Source organism: Thermobia domestica, chromosome 2, assembly GCF_964235325.1.
Source record: "Thermobia domestica chromosome 2, izTheDome1.hap1.1, whole genome shotgun sequence".
NCBI classification, from domain to species: domain Eukaryota; kingdom Metazoa; phylum Arthropoda; class Insecta; order Zygentoma; family Lepismatidae; genus Thermobia; species Thermobia domestica.
Window position 1 is genome coordinate 288796075 of NC_137455.1, and position 27882 is coordinate 288823956.

Sequence of the window (27882 nt, forward strand, 5' to 3'; positions counted from 1 at the left end):
TCATTATGATCATCTTAGCTGAACTATATATATATATATATATCGGGTATTCTAAAAATGGCGCCCACGAACAACAGAGCGCTATTCTTCAGGTCAAAATAAAGCGAAAATCATATATAATGGCATACCCTCTAGGGTCTTCTTCAGCCGCAATAGGGAATCAAAATTTCACTATGTGGCAACGTCGCAGATTAACTTGGAAATATTAGTATTGCTCAACCATTACACCAAGTAGCTATATCGATTGTTATGCTAATAAGTGGTGATAATGTATATCGACTTTGACTGCCATTTGGAAAGAATCGATGTAACTATTTGATAAATTGGTAGATCTTCTCTGTGGTTCTTTATCTGCGACGTTGCCACATAGTGCAATTCGCATCTCCAGAGCAAGACCCGAAAGTATGCAATATATATTTTTCGCTTTGACTTATAGAACAGTACTCTGTAGTCCGTGGGCGCCATTTTTAGAACACCTAATATATAAGGGAGTTTAACCATTTCCCCTTCTCTTTGAGCAAGATATTATTATGCAAAAATAAACATTTTCTGGATATATATATATATATATATATATATATATATATATATACAGTAGAGCGTCGATTATCCGAACGTCGGTCAACCGAACGACCGCTTAACCGAACTGTGTACTCGCTCGCACCTGTTACTCTCCCACCCTACCGTCCATCATCCCCCTCACTCCCAAACCAAGTTTCCCACAGTAGTCGCCGCACTGAGCCACCGCTGGCGGAACATTGCTTCTAATGGGGCCTTCATAAGGCGCTGCTGACCGGCCAAGCTGCCAGTCGCTGTGTTTCAAAATTAACAGCACACTTCTGTCGGTTTGGCACTGGCTGTAGAAGTAGCGGTAGTATCAAAGCTGTTCACAGCAACAGCTGCGCCAGCTTAGAGTTGAGGCGTGCCGCTCCGCGCTTGTAAATAAACATGTACAGTTCGATTATCCGAACAAACCAGTTTTCCGAACACCCATATCCCCCAATTACTTCGGATAATCGATGCTCTACTGTATATATATATATATATATATATATATATATAGGGTGAATGTGCCAGTACTCAGCCTCCTAACTCAAATTTTAAGTTCGAATGTCATTTTTGATTTTAATTTTGAACAGAATGAGACTTCTTCATGATATACGTATTCATTATTTAGTCTAGTTTACAATGAAAGGAGTGTTTTTAATGTTATTATTAGGATTTTAACAATATTTATAAATTTCCTAAAAATGCCAAAAAATACCAGTACTCAGCCACTACATTCTAGAACTCAGCCATTAACGAACCTAAAGTCAGCCAACAAAATTTGAAACTAATGATAAAAACAGATGTAATATCATGGAGCGTTTTTTTATTTTGCTACATGACACTACAAATATAACAGATTACATTATAATTGTCTAATAAAAAAACACATCATTTATTTCTCGGAAAAACAGGAACAAAATTGTATTGAGCGGACCCTTCGTAAAAATATAAGCAACCATGAAGCTAAAACATTTCAAATAGAACTAAAGTTGTTAGATCATAGCTAAATTTCATGACCAGTATATCGCAATATCATTTGATTACTCCAGTTAAAAGTTAGAAAACGCCAAAAAAAAAAAAAAAAAACTCACAAAAATATGAAATAAAATCGAATTATGTCTTCATAAAAATTCTACGAAGTTAGGAATATTTCTCATAGAACTAGAGTAGAAATATGTCACAGCCATCAGTTTATCACCATGTTTGAACACCTTTATTAAGTTAGAAAAAGCAAATAAAGCATTTACTTCTTACAAATAATAATAATAATAATAATAATAATAATAATAATAATAATAATAATAATAATAATAATAATAATAATAATAATAATAATAATAATAATAATAATAAAATTGTAGTTGTTGTCTTTTCACAAAAATTCCAGGAAGTTGGAATTTTCTTTTTTGCTCTTTTTCTTTCCTTTTCTTTCTTTTCTTTTTTTGTTTGGCTTTAATTGCTTTCTTCCGTTCTAAGATCTTGGCTATCATTATATTTCTCCATTCATCTGACGATATGGCACTTGATAATTTATTTTGCTTCGTTGCCTCTTTGAAGTCTTCCAATTGGTTCTGGCCAAAATAAATTATTTTCAAAATTTGGTGAGACTTGTCTACTGTTATTTGAACTTTTTTCGGGAGCTTTATCTATGACTGTGTATGACTTCTCAATATTATCGTTGGCGCTTTGAACTTGAAGTAATGTACCATCTTTCAAAACACCGTACCATCTTCCATTACATTATGGACCAATATTTCAGTACGATCTGCTTGACAAGGAAATAGAGAAGGGATATGCGAGGAAATCAGTCAGCCGATACACTTCAATCTTTTTCCAAACGTCTTTTCACTAAGCTATTTTTAATGTATTTAGAGTAGTCTACAGTATTTGCATTGAAAGGACACAAGCCACATTTCCTGAAACCATTTCTAATTGAATGGGAGAGAAAAGAACGGTTTACTACTGTTGACAAAAGTGAAGAGAAATGAGATTTTGCTACAGACTTATGTTTTTGGGTTGGCTTTGCCAGTCATGAACTGTCTTCTTCCATTCTATCTTGAGGGGTTTGAAGGCACTAACATCTGCTGGCTGAAGAATGTGTATTGTATTAAGTGGTAAGGCATGTAGAATTATTCAGTTTTCGATGCAAAACACATTAAATTCCATAGTTGGATGTGTGCGATGCCCTTCAGCAAATAAAATTATTGGTCTTTTAACATTATTTCTTCCAGCCATTTGTTTATACCATTTACAATATACTCATAAAAAGTATCAATCCTCATCCAGGCCTGTTTCTGATCTTCCCCAAAACCAGACCTTTGGCATACTTTCTATGATGTCAGGCGATGGTTTAACATACGAGAAAATAACCATTGGAAATACAGTTTCGCCGTTTGCCAGAGGAAACTAGAAGAACAGTGATTGTTTGTCAATTGCACGTCGGACTTCATAAACATTTTTCAAACCTTTCGATAGGATAATTTCACCTGTTTCGAGACAAAGGCTAAAACTAGTTTCATCACCATTAAAGATTCGGGTGGGATCTTGCAGAATATCGGATGCGTTAATGCTTTGGAGGTACCTCGAGTTCTTTAAACCACTTCCGAATACATTCTTCGGTGACTGTTACTCTTGCCTTCGGGACTCTGCAAACTAATTCTGGGTTTCCTCGTAAGAACAATTTATACCATTTCTCTCCTAGATAGCTCTCTTTGAAAAGTTTCTTTCTATTGTCACTTTTACAATATTGTATACTCTATTAAATATATCCATTTTATTTTGCCCAAATCCAACTTTGGCTATTTTAGTGTGTTGCGAGAAACATTGAATGTTCTGCTAGCTTCACGTATAGTCATTCCATTTTCTACAGCCCTCAGTGCATTGTAGAGAGACTCTTCTAAGTACTGGTGAATTGACCACCGTTTTAATTTCTTAACTTCCATTTTTATTCCTTTTTCATTCATTTATATTTACTTCCATGAAATGAGTAAGTGGGAACCTGGCTTTTTGCAAATTTGGATATTGATATTTAAAATTGCAGTAAAATTACCAACAGGGCTGACTTTTGGCTTTCGAGGCACCAGTACTCGGCCTTTGCATTTTTACCGGGGCTGACTACTGGAAAAACAAAGATTTGTGAGTCATGCTGTATGTTATTAACAGAAGGGAAGTGAATACTTGGTCTGGCCATGTGATGGACGAAATTGCACACATATGCTATAATTCCAGTACTCAGCCCCGGGGGCTGACTATTAGAAAATCACTCATTTTTCAATTCCAGTACTCGGCCCCCCCTATACAAACGAAATGCTCAAAATCTACCAAAAATTTTTTTCTGTTTTCATTTCCTTAATATATACAAATTAAAAAATAAAAAGAATATTTATTATTTTTACATTAGATAACAAATACACACTTGTAACAAAAAGTCTCGTCTGTTACTTTTTACGTAGTAGATTCACGCATTACAACATAGTGTCTTCTTTGTCCACCTATTGCTGCGACACTAGGTGACATTTCGGTGTGACATGTGATCGGCTGTGTAGAGGATGAATGTCTAAAAGCTAAGCTTCATACTGATAAGGGTCAAAACGTAACGTTTTCTTATTTTTGTTTCGAAAATGCGTAAATGGCTGACTACTGGTGAGGGGCTGACTAGTGGCACATTCACCCTATATATATATATATATATATATATATATATATATATATATATAGAGAGAGAGAGAGAGAGAGAGAGTAAATTGGATAAAGGTGCACCACTTTTTCATTACTACCCATTTTCCACTCCTGCAATTCAGGTGAGGTTGTTGAATTTATGATCAATTAGAAGACTGATATCTTGTTTGTAATATCTCGAAAGACAATCTTGTTTCAATAAATTTAAGAACTTAAAAAATAAACGATTTACAAAATCCTTCAAGTGGGGCATCTTCGGCATGCATGTGGGGGGAAGATGCCCCAGTTTCACACTTTTTAATAATGTGTTCATAAACATCACAGAAACAGGCAACTATGCTTTTGTACCACTAATATTACTAACTTTAATTTCTACTAATTATTTATCTAATTATAAAGAAAATTTTCAACAAAATGACAAGTATTTTCCATGTATATTTTCTAAATCCGTTTGTAAACAATGAATAAAAATAAGAGAGAAAAAAGAATTGTGGACCTTCATATTATTATCATTTGTTCATTTTTTTCAAACTTGGATTCTTGCGATCACAATCAATGCAGTGACATGCAGTGACCTACAGTTTAAATCCCAACCACCATAATCGTTCAAATTTTCCAAGGCGTTCACACCGGCACACCGTGCACCAAAGGAACACGTATTAGCAACTAGACCAGAGGTGAAGACGGCTTTCTTTTAATATGAAAAAACCTGCTTCCTGAAAAAGTAATGCCTCCCCTTATAACAACTTGTTAGCTACAACACTGGTACACCTATGATGATATCTGATTTATTAGCGGAAATACTCTTCATTTTGCAATGAAGGGGTATTTGATTCACCCAGAAATTTACCTTTTTCAAAATAATTCAACTAGATAAAGGAAGTTGTCACAAATCAAGTGTGTCGCAGGACCTCTCCCCCAAGGATATTTTTTAGTATTTTGAACAACCCTCATACATATTCAACTCGCACAAATGGCTTAAAACTCAATCCATACACATTCTTTTGATTTAGCTTGCTAGCCAAGTGTCATATACATATGTGAAGTTCGTTCAGTCAAATGTTGATCACGTTAGGAGCGAAAAGAAAAAAAAAAGTTTATAAATAGAATAAATTGCATCATTGAAAGCAGCAATCCAGCCAGGAAACGAAGCCACTACTCCAAATGGGAATTTCCCGTCTACATCTGAGTGAACAATTAATTACAGGGTATTACAGAACAATTAGTGTTTCATATTCAAACTAAACATTGTTTAAAACATAACGAAAGTATAAATCCTTGCAACATGTCATAAACTGGTTGTCCCGAACAGAAATCTTAAACCTTTAATGTTATAAAGTGGGGCATCTTTGCTTCGATTTCACTGGGGAAACTTTCCCAATTTTGATCCCCCGATCCCAATCGATCCCCAATCCCAATCGATCATGTGACTTATCTCTGGACGAAGAAACAGCATAAAGCATATTAGCGTTTGTAAAAGACTGAAGTTCGTAAGCAATGATGTTTTATTCATGTACTTCTATTTAACTATCGTCAAGAGCATTATTACGTTCCACTCTCTAAAATTATGGACACTGAAATAAGAGTAACTTAGCTTTGTGAGCAGGCCTGAACAAAATTAGCTTCTTTCTCCGATGAAATTTCCACACATACATATTTACTCAAGAGTGTGTACCCTTTCACGCGCATGGCAAATCCTGTGATCACAAGTCACAGGCCTCGAGTAATTCGAGCAGGGGCGTCTTCACTCAGTGGGGCATCAAGATAAGTGACACCAATATAAGACAAAAAGTATAGACCAACCTGATCCACAAATGCTTCCTTTCTGAATTATAAGCTGCCAAAATCATGAAAAAATGAACTTTAAAGATCCATAGTTTCAAAACTATGGGATCTACCGTAGTCGGGTCAAGACTTCACTGAGGAACTAATATGTGAGCTATCCAAAAATACATGTTTCAGAATCATAAAGTACTCACGCAACAATTTTTGTAGAGGAAGTTTCGCTATGGGCATATAATTTGAAGTACTCACAAACTACGTCTACAAAAATTGTTGCAGAAGTACTGCAAGATTCTGAAACATGGATATTTGGATAGGGCACATACTAGTACAGTTTTGGAGCTATGGACCTTTAAAGTACATTTTTTCATGTTTTCGGCAGCCTATAACTCCGAAAGAAAGCATTTGTGCACCCAGGTTGGTCTATACTTTTCGTCTTATCTTGGTGTTAGGAATCACATCCCAAACGTTGTCGGTGTTGTTTTGAAACACCATAATATTATACTTTATATATATTGTCTCGTTCGGATCTCAGCGGAGCCACTGCGTGACCCTCCCTTGTAAGTATGATTGAATATTTGAGGTCATTGACATTTTAACTATGCCTGTATTTCCGGTTTGTCCTGAGAAAAAAAAATGAATGAAAATTTCCTCTCTAGATTCAGAATATGGTCTTTCTTCTGCCAATGTGCAACAACTTATCGAACTGTCTTATGATTTACCATTCAAAATGCTGTTCACTTCTTTACCGAATAGAGTTTTGGTTCTAGTTTAAAGCTATTTATCCTGAAATTCCAAAAAGAGCTGTAAGACATCTGCAACCATTTGCCAATACATATCCGTATTGCCATATATCCATTTGCCGTATATTATCTCGTACATATGAAAAACAAATACAGAAACATACTTAACATGAAGCCAGATCTACGTCTGAAATTATCTAGCTTTGGTTCAATTGTTGTCTGAAAAACAGCCTTACTACGTTAACTGAGTGTTGAATTCATGATGTTCGGCCTAACAGATATGATCGTTTTTTTTTTTTTTTTTTTTTTTAATATCTATATTTAGAACAGTATTACATTGTCATAATAAGACATTCAGTGTTATAAAATTGTAATTTATCATTTCGTTTTTGATTTGTATAATACAGTTGTAAAATCATTTTTGGTTTCATGGAGAGATGCGGAGGATTAACAGTCGTTACAAAGGATCCGCGACATTAGAAAGATTGGGGAACGTTGATGTATTTTCTTCTATGAATACCAATTAATATTATTTTACAGATAATATACTGGTTCTTCTGAAGTGGGTAATTGTATGGAGGTCCGTAATTTATACTGACTAATAAAAGTGGTCTTCACTTGAAAAAAGATTAAGAATCGCTGGTTTAGGAGATACATAGAAATGAAAATAAGTTTGAAAGAAAATCATATAAGTAAGACGATTGATGACCTTCGGAACGTTATATAAATTTCTACAATTCAAATTAGCCGGAAACCACTTCCTTTTTAGAAGAAAAAAATATTTTTCTCACAGTATTTTACATTCTTTTATACCTATAAGTATTGCACACAATGTGAGATTGCTAATGTTTGCTGAAGTTAATAAAAAGTGCATTTTACTAAACCCGTACTTTTAGTCCAGCTAATTCACGCCTTTCACTGCCACAATTCTCATCGTTTCAACATATTTTACAATACAGAGAGAAATTTCCTTATGGTCTACTAAATATAAATTAATACGCACATATGCATATGGTTCTGTAAATTGTTAACTAACTTCAAGATATTTTTCTGTAACAGTTGCGTGTCCGAGTTTAGGAGTTGATAAAAATGACTGTAATTCAAGTTTCTATTAGAACGATATACGTGTTAGTGTGGTATCTTCACCGTGTTGTTGTCTTATTTTTGACAAGCGTAGAATGAAAAGGAAATTAAACTATGATACGTAAAATTGCACATTCTCTTCTCCTTCCTGTGTTTGATCAGGAAGGCCTTGGCTTGACGTACTTTTAAAATTGTTATCACGCAACTTTCAACGTTGATTCATCAATGTTAGGAAGAACGTTTACATCGAACTCTCTTGATTTCACTGGTTAGTGAAGTGGTTACAACACTAAGTTTTTGCTTGTGGTTTGATTCCAAGAACTTCACTGAAGGATCGTGACTAAATAGCTACAGAAAAATAAAGAAAAAGGGGAGGGGGGACTGATAACGCCATCCTCCTTTTTACATTAGGTTGTACAGACAGAAGCAAACGTTCCTACATACATTTTAAATATATTTAAAACAGGATATTTAAATATATTTAAATATTTTTGTACATTAAAAAAAACGAGAAAAAATTGTGCTGATGAAACCCAACTACACGTCAGCCAACCTTCGTGGTTTGAGCACCAGAAGTTACATTTAATATACTGTTGTTACAGTTATATCTGCTATACTTAACAATTTCTTTCCCAAGTTTCTTTTAAATTATTTCCTCTAGTTGTTTTCAAACTGAGATGGCGTGGCTATGTTTCAAGAGAACCGAAAACAGAAAGTCGATGTTAAAATTTTACTGGAGTTCTACTCATGCTTTTTCTTTGATTTCGTGGGGGAAGTTCTGATACACTACGGGCGCTCTAAACTTAAAAAATGAAGGAAATTTACCTTTCTGTTTAGATATTTTTGAGTCTTTAAACTGTTTTCCTAATTTCAAGGTGAATTTCGCAGAGATATCATTTGTATTATTCACTGGAATGACTAATAATTATTACGTGAAAGTTTTGGGACATTTGCATTCGGTTGGTAATATTACAATTACTCATGGATTCGTCAAGAGTGTAAAATAATAATCTAGATAATTAAAATGAGAGAACGCTTGGTTTAAGAAATAAAAATGACAGAGAAAGTCGGCGACAATATTATATATACCTCGATGCGATAGAATATACTGCGCTATTGCCAGCGTTCAAATCGTCTTTTGAAAACCGATTCTTCCAAAATAGATCAACTGTCACGGGCGTCTGTGGCGGGAGCACAGAGGGGACGCGTCTCCCCCCCAAAAAAAAATGTTCAGACGAGGAAATGAATGAAGATTTAAAGTACCAATTTGGAAAAAGTAAACAAATAGGAGATACACATAAGTGTTATATTTACTTTCTAGAAGTAGTATTACATTGTGCATACTTAATGTAAAATTTTGTCTTCTAAGGAGGAGTTGTCTTCTGAGTGCTGTGAGAGTAAAACAAGAGATGAAGAGAATGACTACAAATAGTGGGTAGTATTAATGCATATAAATGATATATCGACGAAAGTGTTGAACATCAACAGCAAGGAAAAACGCAGAAATTGTCAGAACATCTTGTGCTGACTTTAAAATTCAAGTGAATATATATATATATATATATATATATATATATATATATATATTAGGAAGAAAAGTAGGAGACAACAAATTATATAATGAAAAATTTAAAGATTAGGAAGTAAAAAAAAAAAAAAAAAAAAAAAAAAAACAGATTTGTTTGAAATTTTGAAAAAAGAAGTATACAAGTTGAGAGAAAGTATATACTAGAACTTAGAAAAAGGTACGGTATAATGAAGGTTGAATAAATAGTAGCTGTAGAAGCATAGTTTATAGCACAAGACAAAATTATTTGTTGGGATAACACTGCTGTAGGATCGCTGTACAGTCCGCACCAAAAAACTTGCAACATGAGCAAGTAAGTTTATTGTATTTTGCTCCAAAATAAGTGTGCAGGAGAGGACGCTGAGGTTTCTCCTGGTGTGATTCGTGCCACTTAGACGTTATGTTGATTCCCTGCGCTGTTAGGAGTAGTTTCACAATAAACTTACATGCTCGCGTTGCAGGTTTTTTGCTGCGGACTGTACCAAGTGTGCCAGTCTGAAAGGGAACAACGCTGAATAAAATGTTCTATCACTGAGTGCCTGGTGTCATGATTTTAATTCCGAAGCCGGAAACTTGTCTAAGCCCCCTCATTGAAACTGCAACCCAAACCAGTTCTCGCTAATCAGTATATCAGATTATCTGTAAGTACATATAAATATATCTATGGCGTCGAAAACTGCACTTCCTGTATGAAGTTGGCAGAAAGTGACGCATATCCGTTGATAATATTTTCGTTGTTTAAAATTATGATAAAATGGTATTGTCCCGAAGAAATAAAGTGTCTTAACATTTTCTTTTCCGTAATTATTATTTTAGATGTACAGTCGTGTTCAAAAATAAACTTCAACACCTTAATCTCTGACTTAAGACCCAAGATTATTATTTTTTTTTAATAGAAAATGTTTAACAAAGTGTACAAAAATCAATAATATTGCCACATTGCCGTTTGTGCATAGTTAGCCATGGATATCAGCCACGGACTAGGTGGCGAAAGAGGACAAAATCTTACAAGTCGAGATGTTTTCTCTATGTATGTATTTATTTGTCGAAACAGTATTAATTCCAGATTCCGGGTTCGATTCCCAGTGGGAGAGCATAAAAAAATGTGAACACATGACGACGGTTAGGATTTCACCTTAAAGTGTAGGTTTACATCTTAATATTGCCCACAACACGGGACCAGAAATAAAGTTTTCGTAAATTTTGTAGAAATCTCGTCTCAAAGGTTTCTATCTCGTCTCGGTTTGTAAATGTATGTAGTTGATTTTGGAAGAAGTCTTGGTAGAATTTTGTATTCAGTAATAGGAAATACAAAACTTACATACGGGTAAATATTAAATAATTAGCATTAGTTTTTAAAAAAAAATATCACGTAAGTTCCTTAATAAATGTTCATAACCAAAAGAACATATGTTATTAACAACACAAAACTATTAGTAACTAATCTTAACAAAGCAAATTTTCCGAGTATATATGAAATTTAATGTAATGATACTGACTAAATCTCTGACGTCTTTAAGGTATAATTAGTGTTGCCCACGAAACTCGTTCGATTTCTCATCTCGTCTCAAAAATGAGACGAGAACTGTCATATTTCTCGTCTGGAATTTTAAAATGTATATCTCGTCTCGTGAGCAACGCTATTCTCGTCTCATTTAGCCTTAGTGCCGAAAAGAGATATTAGATTTCAAGAAGAAAGAAACCAACATTAATACTGAAAATCTATCCCACATATAGTGTAGTAAATGTGGAGACAAATAGCCTCGGAACTGATATCCTCATTGAACACGTAAATTATTCATTCAGTATAATAAAGAAGATATTCCGTATTGTTGCCCGTAAGTAATACATTGTGACACATAAGCTTGCACAAAATACTTCAAAAAGATACATGGCAAATTATTCGGAAAGAATCTGGGGAAGGAAAACCCTCCTCTAAGATAACTAGCGTTTCTTGTCAAAATAAAATTATTAAAAATCCGACTGAAATTGCAAATGCTTTTAACGATTACTTCACGAATGAAGTGGAAAAGCTTATCACTAATAACGTGAACAATAAACTACCTAGCAAACAATACGTTAGTAGACATAACGATATTTTCGAAAAATCATTGTTCTTGCACCCAGTAACTATTCAGGAAATCTTAAATACTACACTGAAAATGAAAAATAAGAGTTCTTCAGGATATGATGAAGTTCCTGATAAAATTCTAAAGCAATGCTCCTATGAAATTGCTGATATCTTATGCTTTATAGTAAATAACTCTTTTAGTAGTGGCGTTTTTCCTGAGGCATTGAAGCTAGCAGTTGTTAAGCCCTTATATAAAAGTGGCAAGAAAGATCTTACATCCAACTATAGACCAATATCATGTCTGTCTACCTTCTCTAAACTTTTTGAAAAACTTATGTATATAAGACTAGTTAGCTTTCTAAATAATTTTAACTTAATATCTCCTGCTCAAAATGGCTTTAGATCAAATAAGTCTACTGAAACTGCTCTTTACTCCTTTCTCTATTCTGCTTTAAATTCAATAAATGCTAAGAAATATACAACCGGCATATTTCTTGATCTTAGCAAAGCTTTCGATACAATTGATCATCAAATTTTACTTAAAAAATTGCAAGATTATGGTATTAGGGGAAATGCTTATGACTGGTTTAAATCGTATATTTCCAACAGAAGGCAAACTGTTGAAATTAACTGTCAAACTCAGGGAGTAAGCAAATGTTATTCAGATACAAAAGAGTTAAAATTTGGAGTTCCTCAAGGTTCCATCTTAGGCCCTATTCTATTTTTAATATATATAAATGATTTGCCACAATGTTTAGACTCTGCTAAAATTGTTCTGTATGCTGACGATACAAATATTTTAGTAACTGGAGAAACTTACGTTGAGTTATGTAATGCAGTAGATTCCACCATGTCTGCCGTCAGTGACTGGATGGATAGAAATAAACTAATACTAAACACAACAAAGTCTTCGTGCATGTGCTTTCACGTAGTAAAAAACGAGATAAGAAAACGCCCTTGTGTAACAATTAACGGCAAAACGTTGAATTACGTCTCGGATATAAAATTTCTTGGTCTTTGGGTGTCAGATACATTAGATTGGAAAATTCACATTCAAAAATTATCTAGTAAATTGGCTCAAACCTGTTACATGTTAAAGCTTTTACGAAATAGTGTCAGTCAGCATGTTCTGCTCACAACTTATTTTGGACTTTTTCATTCTAAATTGAAATATGGTATTATATTCTGGGGATCTACTGCACTGCTAAATTCCATATTCGTTTTACAAAAGAGAGCTTTAAGGTTTATGACCGGAAGTAAACCTCGAACTTCTTGTAAACCTCTATTTAAATTTCTTGAAATCTTACCTCTTCCATGTTTATATATATATGAACTTCTAAAATTTGTAAGAAAAGATATACAGACAGATACAAGCAGCTTCCGGTTGAACTCAGATATTCATATGCATAATACAAGACAAGCGTCTGATCTTCATGTAGAGTCCTCACGTTTAAAAGTACATAAGAATAGTACATTTCCTATGGCAGTGAATATTTATAACAAGCTTCCTTCCACTTTAAAAAACAAAACATCTGGTTTCAATAAAGCAGTCAAGTCCTACCTACTCGAGTACTGTTTCTATTCTGTAGAAGAATATCTCGCCTGTAATAAATAAGGTTTAAAGTATATATATTTTGTATATCTATAATGTAAGGTTTTATTAACTGTTTTGTTGTTTTATATCGATGTATGTAAATTAGAATAATGAAAAATTGTACCTTTTTTTGTACATAAATTCACACTATTTTAATATTGCATGTAGATCTAAATGTATACATATGTACACATTCAGTGTTCTTATGACGTGTCCAACTCATACGTTCACGTTGTGAACAATTTGTATGAAAAAGGATGAAAATAAATACAATACAATACAATACGATAACAGAAAGTGTGTCTGCGTTTCCTCCGTCCCTATCTACCAATAAGGTTGAGTTGATTTTGAGTTTATCGTCCCTTTCAGCAGCGAGGCTATATAAGACGTGGACCTACTGATTAACGTGGAATCCGAACTACATGAGCTCCCGCTGGAAACTATCTACCAATAAGGATATGCACCTTCCGAAGAATTCAGGTTCTCTAAACATGACTATATATACCTAAATGTGTAATATATCAACAAGATTTTGGCTCATTATATTATTATTATTATTATTATTATTATTATTATTATTATTATTATTATTATTATTATTATTAATAATAATAATAATAATAATAATAATAATAATAATAATAATAATAATAATAATAATAATAATAAAGTAAACCTTGCATATTAACACACTAAAATTTACTACTATAATTTATAGTGCACTTATTCTAAATAGACTAGTTGTTGCGTGACGCATCAGACCCGGGTTCAATTCCCGCTTGGAGCTTATGTGGTTCGGATCCCCGTGTTAAATTATAAGTCCACGTCTTATATACCCTCGCTCCTGAAAAAGGACGCTAAACTCAAATCAAACCAAATAATTAGTTGTTGCGCCCAAACCTTCAGTCCGCTGTACACTAAAGGTTAAAATCAGGGGCGTCATTTAGGGGGCAGGGAGGGGCATTTGCCCTCCCCCCTGAGTTTGAGATGTATATAGATTTTATCAATAGAATAGTAGTAAGTCAGTGAAAAACGCGAAATTTTACTTATATCAAGGGGTCTTGCCCCCCAAGCAAAATCTGAAATGACGCTCCTGGTTAAAATCATCCTTAATTAGAAGCTCTAATTGGTTAGGTATATTCATGTTTATATTTAGTAGTTTATCGACGAAGCAACGTGCTGTTACACAAATAAGTTATTAATATTCGAGACTAAGCCAAAAAAAATAAGTTTAATGTAAGGCTTTGTCCTAATAATAAACAGCAAGGTACGTTTATGTTTAATATCATCATTATTTATCTTGAAATACGAGTAATTAGATAAATTGAAACCATACAATTTAAGTTGCAATTGAAACCTCACAATAGTTTTAAATCCTCAAACTGCTTGCATGCTAGCGACATCTATGGGCATCCGGCAGCTATGCTGAGTTTGCAGCAACACCTATTAGCGTAACTGGTAACTATTTAGAATTTCCGTAACGCACAAACTGAGACGTTTCTCATTTTATAATTAAAATTAAATAAATAGGCCCTATTGTTACAACACAATAACGCGTGATTACCATGTTTATTTGTAAAACATAATTATAGTGGTTCTCAGATATATTTCAATCCCTGCCGATAGAAGTTGTACTGGAGATGCGTATTTTGTTTCGCCTTATACGAAATTAACATTTGCTTTTTTTTTTTTTTTTTTTTTTTTTACTCTTTTCTCTTATTTGCGCACGACAGAGAGATTGGGCGTGAAAATGACATTCGTTGTAGAGCACCTTAAAAATCATATTCAGCGATTTCTTTCGGATCAAGAGATCGTGCGAAGCACACAATTTATTTCATCAGATGACAGGCATTTGATGATTTGAAGACAAAACTCGCAACGGTCATTCAAGTACTCATGTGTACATTGTGTGTGCAGCAACTGAATTAAATTATTGATAAAATGTTCTACAAGAACAAGACACTAATGAAATTTATATACTACAAATTGTCACAAAATATCAAATTTCAAACCACATGGTATTACAAGAAAAAGAAACTTCCTTAAAAAAACAACCTTTATTGGTGAATTTATGCCTATTAAATACTGTATTACTCGTACCAAATAGTATGATAATTCTAATATTTCGATTGAGTTTCTGACCGACAATATCATAACAAGATATAATGCACTTAAAATGTTCTAGGTACCCTTAGGAAAAAAAAAGAAAGAAAGAAAGAAAACCTTTCGTAACTCTGGCTCTGGAACTCACGAAAGGATGAGGCCAACGAGATGGCGTACGTCCAACTGGGTGATGCGTGGTCATGGCATCTCGGATGATATAATTCGGTACCTGTTAATTCAAATATTTACCAATTTGCCTCATGATGTTGACTCAAACACCGAAAAATCTTACACTCCCACGGGAATCGAACTCAAAATCATGTGCATTGAAGAGCCATAACAGTTTTGCCTATAATTTCTAAACTATTAATTTCTATTGTCACAAAAATAATAACTAAATAAACAAATAAACAATAAGGTAAACGGCTTGTGTTTAACTGCGTAAATGTAATTCTTAATACATTTAAAAGAAGATGTGAACACAATTAGATATGCTAAATAAATTTTTAAAAAAATATATGAAAAGAAATGTTCATAGTTCTGTTTCAAAAACACCACAATGTAGTACATTTTAATCAGAAAAGCAACTTCAAAATTAATTTCATGAGTCAAAGAAAGCTTAGATAAATAATGAATATCTGTGCAATGCTAAATGAGAAAATAAATATAAAGTTAACAACTATATATTTATGATACGGAGAGTTTGCACTTCAACTTTCGGTTCCAATCATGTTGATTGAAATAGGTCACAGCCAATCTATGGTAACAAAATAATTCACAGAGAAAACATGAAATGCATTAGACAAAATTATGAATTCATGGATTTTCCTCTGGATCTTGAACAGAGGTCTGATTTGGGAAGGACAAGGGGGAAGCATAGTTCCCCTCCTTGAGTTTGAGAAATACATATATTTCAATCAGTTCTATATTAATACAGCTACTGATAAAAATACATGAAACTTACGTCGGTAGAGACCCCACCCTACCTCGTTGATTTGATGCTACTGATCTTGAAAGAAGGCGCATGTATTCAATTTCTCCTTCAACTTCCCATTTTAGTCAAAATATTAGACAGTTTGTTGTTACTTCTCTCTCATTTTCAACGGAAAATAAAATTGTAGTGTAATTAAAGCAAACATAGCTGGCAAAATATTTATTATATTTGTTTCTAATTAGCAGTAGTATTAGAAGTGGTAGAATGCTCACCTCTGGTATGAAGTGGCCCGGTTCGGTCCAAATCGTGTGAATTTTGGCTTTCCTAGGGTTATCCTGTTTCTCTCCAATCTTCATTCCGTCAATTCTTCAATCATTCATATGTAATTATAATCGACTTCGTTTAGCCCACAGCAAAAGGACAATACTTTAAGCCAAATATTTCATAATAAAATGCGGGCCGCGGTGGCACAGTGGTAGACGGTCCCTGGTTCGATCCCAGCTTGCGCTAAGTAGAATTTGTGATAAACACAACCAGTGTGTGTGGATTTTTCTCGGAGTTCTCCCGGCTTTTCCCACTTTCTTTATTCCACCATTATCATTCGTTATCACCACCCAGTTGCTAACCCTCGGTGCACAAACGTGGGGCGTAAAACAAGAAATTTAATTTCATTTTAAATAATATAAGTTATATATACCGGTATGTTAACCATCCACGAATGGTAAAGAATTTTCCTGAAGACGGCTAAAGATGCCACAATTCAGCTAATTCTTGCTTCGCGGATAGTGGATAATATTTTCAGTGTACGATTTTTTTAGTATTAATACAGCTAAAATATTGCCTTAACGATTGCCAATATAATGACCCTTTGTTTTTTCTCTAATATATGTTTACATTTCCTTTTAACGAATTTTTAACTTTCAACATAACGAATGAAAATTCGTCTATCCTCCCCCTATTTTAACTTAATTTTTAAAAATATAATTGAAATTAATTTTGTTTTATAATACGTGTGTATTATAAAAAGAGACGTGGCAGACAGTATGAGTGATACAAATCATTGTGATGATGAGTTGGAAGATGAAGAAGTACCTCAAAGTGATTGACAGAATTTGATTCTTGTGGAGGCAACGAACATGGCATTTAGTCCAAAATTTCCCTCTGTCACACTGATGTGTCAGAATCTGTGTTAAATTCATGTAGGGTGGTTGAACGGTCTTTTCTGTCTGAAAGTGTTTAGAAAAAATCAGACTCTTTTTCTTTTTTTAAAAATAAAAGTCCAAAACATTGTGTATAAGGTATTTTTTATGGTGAAAAATTACAAAAATACTCTACATCTTGTAATTACTATACATCATATTACTTCATGTATCTGTACGTGTATATCCCAATTTTTCTCTCTCTAACAAATATTAAGCGGAAACAAATATTTTTCTCTGTAAATTCATGTAGAAGTAATGTGGATCTTGCAGTGGGTGTAACAACAGATGAGTTATTGAGAATTGACTTATTTCAGTCTGATGAAATTTCACTATAACTTCGAAGATTCCCAAAATTCCGTTGTACTGCTGTTTTACTGTATTATTTTGTGCCGATTAATAAATCGCTGAAGTCACAAAATATATGTATTTAGAACAAATTGCAATTATTTAGCATTCGTGAAATAATTTGAAAATAACATTGTGTATCGTAAGACTTACCCATAGTCGAGAAACCACTGATAGTCGGAGTTATCTTGGATGAAGTCTACATCTTGCGAGGAAGCGTTGCTGACGTAGCTGCCGGTGGTTTCCCCTGCATGGTCTGTTTTGTTGGTGTGGTTAGAATTACAATCGGACTCTGAACTGCATATTCCTGCGCCTTTCTTCACCTCCTCTGACATACCTTTGGGACCGCTTGGTGGTAGACCTACAACAACAGATAAATGGTCATTAGAAACAGACAACAACGGTAGGATTCATTTGAGCTTAATTAGCAACGACAATTTAATGTATAGTACAATACAATATCTTGTCAAGAGAAATTTTCACACCTTTGTAATTTAAATTTCAAGAGTTTCTTCTACAATGTCTTGTTTGTATATTCTGTCCAAATGCAGGTTCTACCCGCTTACCTAATGAAGTTAGTGGAATCACAAAGCAAGTGGAGCAGGAATAAAGTGACCGGCTTCTTCCCCCCTAGTTAAGAGGGAACGGGAGTGGATTAGATGAAGCTTTGATGTAACACACGCGATAAACACTCTTCGGGTCTTTAGTTTTTTTAAAATATTTTTTTAATGGTACGTTGGGTTTAATGAAGCTTTACCAATGGAAGCTTCATGGGTATGCCTTATATACATTCTAAGAAAGGGGAATTAAATAATTAAATCTCTTATGAATATGCTCCTGATTTCTGTTCTAGCACGTTCTTTTATATGTTTCATTAGTGTTAAATATGAATTTGGCTCTCACAAATTTTGTTAGTATATATAGGTCTATATACTAGATTTTAAAACGTGTTCTCTTCAAAGAAGAAGAAAACTGTGTTGGTAACAACACCTACACAAGCTGTAAACAGTTTGACAAGCACACATTACGAATATCCTATGCAGTTAACGCATCTCTAGGCGTTAATCGTTGTAATAGGGTGGTTAGAGTATTTAATACATGCATGTAAAGTATCTCCATTTTCAGGTGAAAGTGTCTGCACAAGAATATGCAATGGTGTTACCACGAACACTTATGTGAAAATAATCATCTCATTAACAGAACGTTGTTCAATTTTTCTTTTCTTCTTTTATTTTTTTTTCCTTCACCTTTTGTATAGTTTGGTTGTCTTTGTTCACCTCAAGACGGTGGTGAAAAGCGGTTCTAGCCATGCAAAACAAACTCCAAAGCTTCCAACACACTTCGTTTGCAAATTTACATGTATATCTTGACCGGAAAAAGAGTAGTAGTAAGAACAGAGAACTAAAGTAATGAAACCCAGCTTCCAATATTTATCTTGTGGGTATAAGGAAAAACGTTATTCAAACTAATGCAATTGAATAGCGCTTACCGTACATAGAACGATAATTTAAAAAAACGTAAATACAAAACAATCAATACTTTTGAAGACGGAATAAGGGCTTACGAGTAAAATCTACCCTGATATTATCTACTGCTTAATTCCTTATTCCACAGACATTGGAAACTTGGTTTAAAACAAAAGGAGTTACACACATTTAAGAAAATACAGAAATAATTTTAAAATATTATTTTATTATGCAAATATAGCTGTAAAGTTTAACATCACAAAAATAAAATAGTTATTATTAACCATGCTCTTCATATGTTGTGCATTTATGTAGGCATTGTTTTTGATTTAGTGTGCTTTTCTTTCGACAGTTGGTTACTTAAGCTACCTTGTGCGTGTACCAGACGGTCTTATCCGTAGCTAAGTGTTTATAGCACTTCACAGCGCTCAGAGGAGGAAATGTTCAAATATGGTGATCTCTAATAGTCGATAGTGCTTCCACATGAAGAAACATGTGAAATGATAAAATTTTGATGTATTAAAAAAAAAAAAAGTTGGCGAACCATAGCTCCATGAAAACGCTCAACTTGCACATATGGCAAAGTTACGGAGTAACAATGCATACGGTGATCGTAACTTCGCAAATATCAATAAGATGCCAAATTAAGTGTGCAGCCAATTCAAAAGATGATTTTGCTTATTTTATATATTAGAGTCAGTCAAATGAAACACGATACAAGCTGATAAAATGGGCTCTATACTTATAATGGAATTCTTAGAGTGAGGTACGATCATCAAAGTCATTCCATTGTTGCGGCAGAACATCAAGGAGTGTAGTCATCTTCACGATAATATAAGCCCTTCATAGGCAACAGTACGCAAACTGTATTATGAAAATTTAATCGGAAACTCCTATGAATGTCTTATGCAATATACAGTCCTGATATGTCTTCATGCAATTTCCATATTGTTTTGGGAATCGATAAAATTTGAAGGAACGTATTTTCGGACGGCCCCAGATGTGAAGAAGAGACTGTAGCATTGACTTCATCCGCTTTTTTTTTTTTTTTTTTTTTTTTAAATCAGAAACATTCACTGGATCGTATTACATCACGTTGTCAGTTGTGGACATGTGAGTACATTTCTTCCTTGTTGGTACTGAATTCTATTTTATTAACCTTTTACATTAGTCTTTTACAGTAATAATTCTGTCCATCACAATGGAGAGCATGTGGATGAAATCTATATGAATAGCATATGTTTTGACAAATTTTCGCTCGTGTACGCTCCTCTTGAAATTTACAATTTCTTCCTCTGTTGGGTTGGTCAATCAATAAAGCGAATCTGTGCACACTCTGCTGAGATCGTGATAGCGGAGTCCAACGGCTGGGGGTCCTGCTCCGGCACGTACTAAACGTAATATACTTAAAATTATATCTGAGTTCGTAAAGGCTAGTTCGTTTCTAACTAAACTAACAAAGTCAGAACTGTCTTAGAATTTAACTTAAAAAGTATTCAGCTTCTGTAAGATTTTCATGTTATAGCTCCAGTAGTTCTCAACCTTTTTTAACTGACGACACACTTAACTGAAAGTTCAGTACATCGCGCAACACACTTGTTTGATAATAATAATAATAATAATAATAATAATAATAATATATACTAGTGAAATTGTTTTTATAATGACTCTATATAGCACTGAGTATTATTACTACTGCTGAAGATGTTGACTGGTACAGTTAGTCTTGAATTTAACTAATTATTAAATTCTTCATGATTTTTAAATTCTAAAATTTCGCGACACACCTTAGGGGACTGCGTGACACACTAGTGTCACGACATATCGGTTGAGAACCACTGGATTGGTCAACAAGTAGTAATATCACGTGTACAGCACATGATGATTTTGGTTTGTATAGCGTAATTTTCTTCAATATTGAAACCGGAAGGGTAGTGGATTTCTACTACTTCCGGTTTTAATAGAGATATTAAGAGTGGAAATGGACTATAATCTTGAGACGGTTAGTTGATTGCGGAAAGCCGTTTCTCCCTATCTGTTTTGACTCTACATCAATCGAAGTTAACACTAGAGTAGTCGATTTCTGGCACTTCCGTTTTGAATAGAGGGTTAAGAGAGAAAATAGAACATATTCTTGTAACGCTACATCGATTAAAAAACAAAGAAAGAAACCGTTTCTCGTTATCTCTTACTGTTTTAGATCTACGTAGATCGGTTATAAAAACCGGTTGTAGTGAATTTCTATCATTTTTGTTTTTAGTAGAGAATCAAAGATGGAGATGAAATGTATGCTTCCGACGGTTGAGTGAGTGCAGGAAATCACTTCTCGCTATATATTACCGTTTTTGCTCCATAGTGATCAATATTAAAATTGGAAATGATTCATTTCTATCACTTTCGTTTTGAAAATGAAATGAAATCTTTGAATTTTACGTCCCACGATTATGCCGGTTAGGCTAAAGGAAAAACGGTGATGATGAGTGATGAATGAAATGGTAGAATGAAGAAAGTGGGAGAAAACGGGAGAACCCCGAGAAAACCCACGCACACGGTGTTTGTCCACCACAAAGTTCACTTGGCGATGGCTGGGATCGAACCCGTACCCCAAGCACCAGAGGTGAACGCTCTACCGCTGAGCCACCGCGGCCCTACTTTCGTTTTGAATATGACGACAATCAACGATTTTTTTTTTTTTTTTTTGACTCTACATCCAGGTCAAAATTGACGGTGATCTACCAAGTAGTTCTTGATTTTTTTTTTCTCCCAGATGGACAGAGTAAGTAAATATACTGTATAAAGGAGTCTTCAGCAAACTAAACTCCTTTTAAAAAAAATCACGTCGAATTTTCGCTGACAGCTGTCAGCATGGTCGAGAAAAAAAAAAAAAGTTTAAGTGAGGATAGATGTATGGAAATATATTACATAAGGAATACATTGTAAGAAAAACATTGAAAATATTTACATTAGTAAACCTAACTTTTTTCTTGAGCCTTCACAATGTGCTACTCTAAATATATCTCTCTTTCTGTATTATTATTTAAATATTTATTTATTTGTTACTTCCTACGTAATCAATTCCAGTACATCCTATCTCTAATAGAACTTTTTTCTCGTGTATGTCTTGTCAATGCTGATAAGACGTTCTGCTGAAAATTGAAATTTCGCCGTTTAACATGATTTAAAAAAAAAAAAAAAAAAAAAAAAACTAATCTATAACAGGATACGAAAAACAAACTAAGTGCCTTTTGATTTCTAATTATAACGTTGCTCTTTAGGCGTCTTACATTACAATAGAAATGTTAGTAATATTTGCAGTTTATAGTATAGTACAACGAGGTACGTAAACTTCACAAGAATTTTTCAATTTTGTTCTTTTCTTTCTTTCTTTCTTTCTTCTTCTTCTTCTTATTATTATTATTATTATTAAGTTTGGGGAGATCAAAGTCGTCCCTGCTACGAAGGTCCCTAGTTCTATCCTAGGACATGTAAGTTTGTAAAAAAAATACATAGTATCCATGGCTTTTCCCGAAACTCCAGCTTCCTTCTACCTTCCCAATTCTTGTATACTCGTTGGGAGTTAAACTAAAGGATTCATTTCATTTCATTTAAAAATTTGTATTATATATATATGAAATATTTTTATTTGAGTTCCATGTTTATGATCTTTAAGCTAAATGAGAAGTATAAAAATGTGGAAGCAAACAGAAATGAAAAATGAAATCTTTGAGTTTTACGTCCCACGGTTATGCCGGTTAGGCTAAAGCGGACGGTGATTATGAGAAATGAATGAAATGGTGGAATGAAGAAAGTGGGAGGAAACGGGAGAACCCCGAGAAAACCCACGCACACGGTGTTTGTCCATCACAAAGCATGAAGGAAACGGGAGAACTCCGAGAAAACCCATGGACACGACATTGTCCACCAGAAGCGCACATAGCCTGAGATCGAACTAGGGGCCCCTCGTATCAGAGATAAGGATTTACCACTGAGATACTATGACCCTTAACCCCACACACACTTCATTTGGTTAGATAACTTAACTTGGCTTGTATATATCCATAGCCAAATATTCCAATTTTTGTGCTCTTTTTTTTATTATTTGTTTATCTGCGAAATTGACAAATAGCGTCAATTTGTCTTCATTCATTTATGCAAATAGCTTCTATTTAGCACTATTTTATCTCAATTGTCACCTCAGCTGAATATTATAAGAATATTTACCTTTCTTGAAACAACTTTATACCGTTGCACAAGGAAGGTTACGAGTTGTGTGGCCCAAAACATACAACGATGACAGTGCGGTCTTGTGTTTTTATGTACTTGTGTATTGTCAGCTTATTAGTATTCACTGTGAAAGACAAATACGAATACTGTTTTGTTAGCTGTACTATCATGGTATATGTGCTTAAAACAAGCTTCTCAGATGCAAATAGTGTTTACTCGCTAGCTGTCAAAGTCTGTAGTTTCTCTCTTTAGTCAAGCACACACTTTGTCAGTGTTAGTGGAACAAACTCAACAACCTACTCCTTCAGGGTGGGAAACCGTTAGGCTCCCACTTTCAAGAAAATACGCGCAAAAAAAGAAAAAAAAAAAAACTTTTAGCCTTGTCAAGTGTGAACACGAAACAGACTTAGTTATCCAGGATTCGTACGTAATCTCTACATATTTGCCTCTTTATCCCTTCTTTATTATTATACTGTTATATATAGGGCTATATCCATATAAACACAAAATCTATTGGAAATAGAACTTCCATAAATATTTTTTGTTTCTTTATGAATAGCTTATTAGTGTATTCCCGAAAGCCTGTGATTTTACAGTAACTTCACGGTCTGTCAAGATCCATGTTTCAATAAGATACCGTACTAAAAATACTATAAATAATAATAATAATAATAATAATAATAATAATAATATGTATAGTGAGTTACTAATGCTTTAATATTCTGAAATATTTTTGTTTGCTACTAGCGTAACCCCCTGAAAAATTAACGTTCTTCCCCGTAACAACTTTCTGGCTACGCCGCTGCTCCTTTAAGTATGAAACCGTTATCTATTTTTTTTTAGATACAGAAAGAGAGGGAGCAAATGAAAATTTTCAGTTCAACGTCCCACGATTATGTCTGTTGATAATGAAAGAATTGATCGAATGAGAATGTGGAAGGAAATGAGTGTGCTCCGAGAAAACCCACACAACACGATGTTGTCCACTACAACCTTACTTGGCCGAGGATCGAACTAGAGACCCCCCGTACCGGAAGTAAATGCTCTACCACTGAGCCACTATGCCCCCAAGGAGAAAGAGGGGGAGGGGGAATAAATGTGTATGAGAAAATAATGAATTTAAGATGAGAGACGCCTCTATGAAAGTTTAGAGTAGTCTTCCAACTCTAAATTCTTAGAAACACATAGAAGATAAGAAAATAAGTTAATTCTCCATATTACTAAGGAACAAACATAAAAACGAAAAGTGAAAATCATTACGGGTAGAAACTTTTTCGGTACATTGAAGACTTGAACTCAAAACCAGTATTTGTTTACAACAGCAACGAGAAAAGAGGATTTTGTCGAGTAAGAAGAAGTGAAGAAACTAACTCCATTAACTGTAAACATACGAGTTTCTCTTCACACTTTTTTTTTTTTTTTTTTTTTAAATCCAAATGACAAGCAGTTTATCTGGGTACTACTTCTATACGAGTTTTAAGCCTGCACAAGCCTTGATAATTTCATGTCAGTCGATTTCACGAAAATTACTTCTTTGTTTAATCTAAACGCAAGCATGATTACAACCAGACTGAAGCAGAAATATCAAGAATACCGAAACTTGTTCTGTAGCTACTAGATAAGCAAATATAGGGAAGACAGTAAATGTATTTGTATATGTAGATTCTAGTTCAATACTAATTGCGTAGTCAATGTTCCAGATTTTCACACGCAAAATTAGCAAGGCATTAAAAACTCCGTATAGTACTACCTCTTTGTAAACTAGGCTAAACTTTTAACTATTAGTACCTACATGGAATGGTTTATTGATAACGAAAATTCGCTAATGGTTTTAAAATTACATTTTAAAATCGTCCATTCTACATCAGCATACAACGTATCAAGACTCGACCTACTAACAAGTCTATGCGCCACGTGAAATTCGAGAAATTCCGAGTAAAGATGTAAATAAATTCATCTTCACAATAAATAAATAAATAATACGTAAATAAAATAATACAATAAATAAGTAAATAAATTCATGTTTGCATCTGCAGAAAAGATGTAAATAATCTAACATTTCTTAATCCTGATGTATAAATAAAAGCTCATTCACTCATAAATGTACTTTTCGTGTGATTCTCTTTACTATCTTCAGCAAGAGTTTTATTATTGTATAGGTAACCTTATCAAATGAAAAATGTCCTGTATAGCTATATGACTTCAGTTTTATATATATATATATATATATATATATATATATATATATATATATATATATATATATATATATATATATATATATAACTAGCAGTTTATTTTATCTGAGCGTTCTCTCCATACGTAGGTTTTAAATTAATTTCCGTAACGCAATTTATCGGTCAAGTTCTTATTTTATATATATAAGAAATTCGAGTAATAATAGTCTCATTATCGACAGACACCGGTACTTGCACGACTTAATCAGTATTTCTTCAGTACAAGATAATGAGACGTTCTACAGTGTTGATTAGAGATGAATCATTTATTACACTTTGTTATCGTTGCTTACTTCTTCAACACTAAGAACATATGAGACGTGGACTTATAAATTCTGGTGGGTCCTAAATAATGTTTACTTTGTCCAAGAATCGAACTCAGATCTCGAGTACCAAAGAGCAAAATGGTAGCCTTGTAGCTAGAAGCGAATTTACTTTCTATTCTAATAATGAAATTGGAATTATCAGGATGTTAAATGTTTATTGGATAATACCATGTATGTGACAACTCGGAGTTTGCTTAAGACTTAGATTACATTAAAACAGATTTGAAAAAAAAAAAAAAAGAGCTAATTGAACTAAATACTAAAATTACCATGTCGGGAAGTGAATTTCAGTTATGACAGTTTATTTTATTTTTATTTTTTAAATTTAATCTTTGTTCTTTTGAACCATATTTTATGAAAACCCCGTAGGAAAATAATCTTCAAAAAATCTGAACATGTTTCTAAGGGATTCTGATGAAAAAAAAAAAAGAAAGGAAAACAAGTTTTCTTTCCTTTTCATAACCGGCATTGTTGACGATGACGCTTCTGTCGGTTATACATAAAAGACGACCATTTCTCACTTATATGACAATAAGGATGCGCTCACCATTACAGTGCGTTGTTCTTCCACTTTCTATTATATTATGTGCAATGTAGCCAAACAAGAGAATGACATTTCTATAAGATAAAAGAACTAAATTCTTATGGCAGGTAATAGACCCATATTACATATATCTTGCATTGTACAGAAACTTTAGCTATAGTTAGTAATTCAGAGCAGAACTGTGTAGGATATTTCTTTTCAAAACCTCTATTCCATCACGCAAAGAATGGTATTACTATGAAAACAAAACAAAAATATAAAGCTCCTCCGTGGCTAAGTGGTTAGCGTACGCGCCTTTGGCGTGGGAGACCCGGGTTCGATTCCCGATGGGGGTCATGTTCGGATTCCACGTTAATCAGTAGGTCCCGTCTCATATAGCCTCGGTGCTGAAAGGGACGTTAAACTCAAAATCAACTCAACTCAAAACAAAAATAGTACTTTCCCTCAGGAAGCCGCGAAACGTCTTCTTTAAGACGATATAGCACTAGATGATTCCACTCATAGAAATTAACAAATTATATCTACAATACGCATCCAGTCGAAATTTGAATCTCTTAAATCATCTTTAATAATGAAATGAAATCTGTCAGTTTTACGAACCACAGTATGCCGGCTAGGCTAAAGGAGACGGAGATGATGAGAAATGAATGGATAAGGTGACAGGAAATGGGACAACCTCGAGAAAACCCATACACACGGTGCCTGTCCACCACAAAGTCCACATGGTGCGAGCTGGGATCGAACATCTTTACTAATACTAATAATAATAATGTGTCTGCCATAAAAAGGAGTCACCTAGAGCCACCTAATCTTGTACACAGATCTTCACCAGATCTAATCGCGTACGAAGCCGTTATGTCGCTTTTCGGCTGGAAGAAGGGTTGGCGTGGGACAAAAATTACGCACGTTTCTGACTTTCTGATAACGTCTTGCCTGTATGCAACCGATGATACATATTTTTTGCTACTTACTATTTAATTATTTCACTTATTCCTTTACTTTCCGATATCTCGCACAAACCTAATCCTCCTCTGCGAAGGACGGGCATTTCAACAAAGTCATTACCGATTAAGTTCCCATAAAATAAAGGAAGATTAGGATTAGAAATGAGATTTCTGGGCATCTATGGTCATGTTAGCCCATCACGTATGAGGGATAACGTTCTTCGGTGATCACACTGCCCGGGGAATTGGGAAGGGAGAAAGGAACTGTGGATGAAAGAATCGGCCTGAGACCAAGTGTGAATGAGGATATGAACCAGGAAAACCTCATTCAAGATGGCTGCCCTAAAGAAGCTTTGTACACATTTTCGGCCGAGTGTCCCTACCCGGAATCAAATCTGAGACCCCGTGCAGCAAAGACACGTCCGCTATGCAGTAGATAAGCGAAGAGGCCTTTTGTAGAGAATGTCAATTGTTGGATTTTGAAGTAGTG

At 34.1% G+C, this 27882-nt stretch overlaps 1 protein-coding gene across 7 annotated transcripts in view; it reads right to left on the minus strand.

Moving 5' to 3' along the window:
- The window catches only part of LOC145678561 (uncharacterized), a 202569-nt gene that overhangs the window by 48910 nt on the left and 125777 nt on the right, over nt 1-27882 (minus strand). For all 7 annotated transcript variants that reach the window (XM_081748855.1, XM_081748858.1, XM_081748854.1 and 4 more), the window contains one exon: nt 17805-18012. In XM_081748855.1, coding sequence (XP_081604981.1) covers nt 17805-18012 — 208 coding nt within the window. The remainder of the gene's footprint in view (nt 1-17804; nt 18013-27882) is intronic.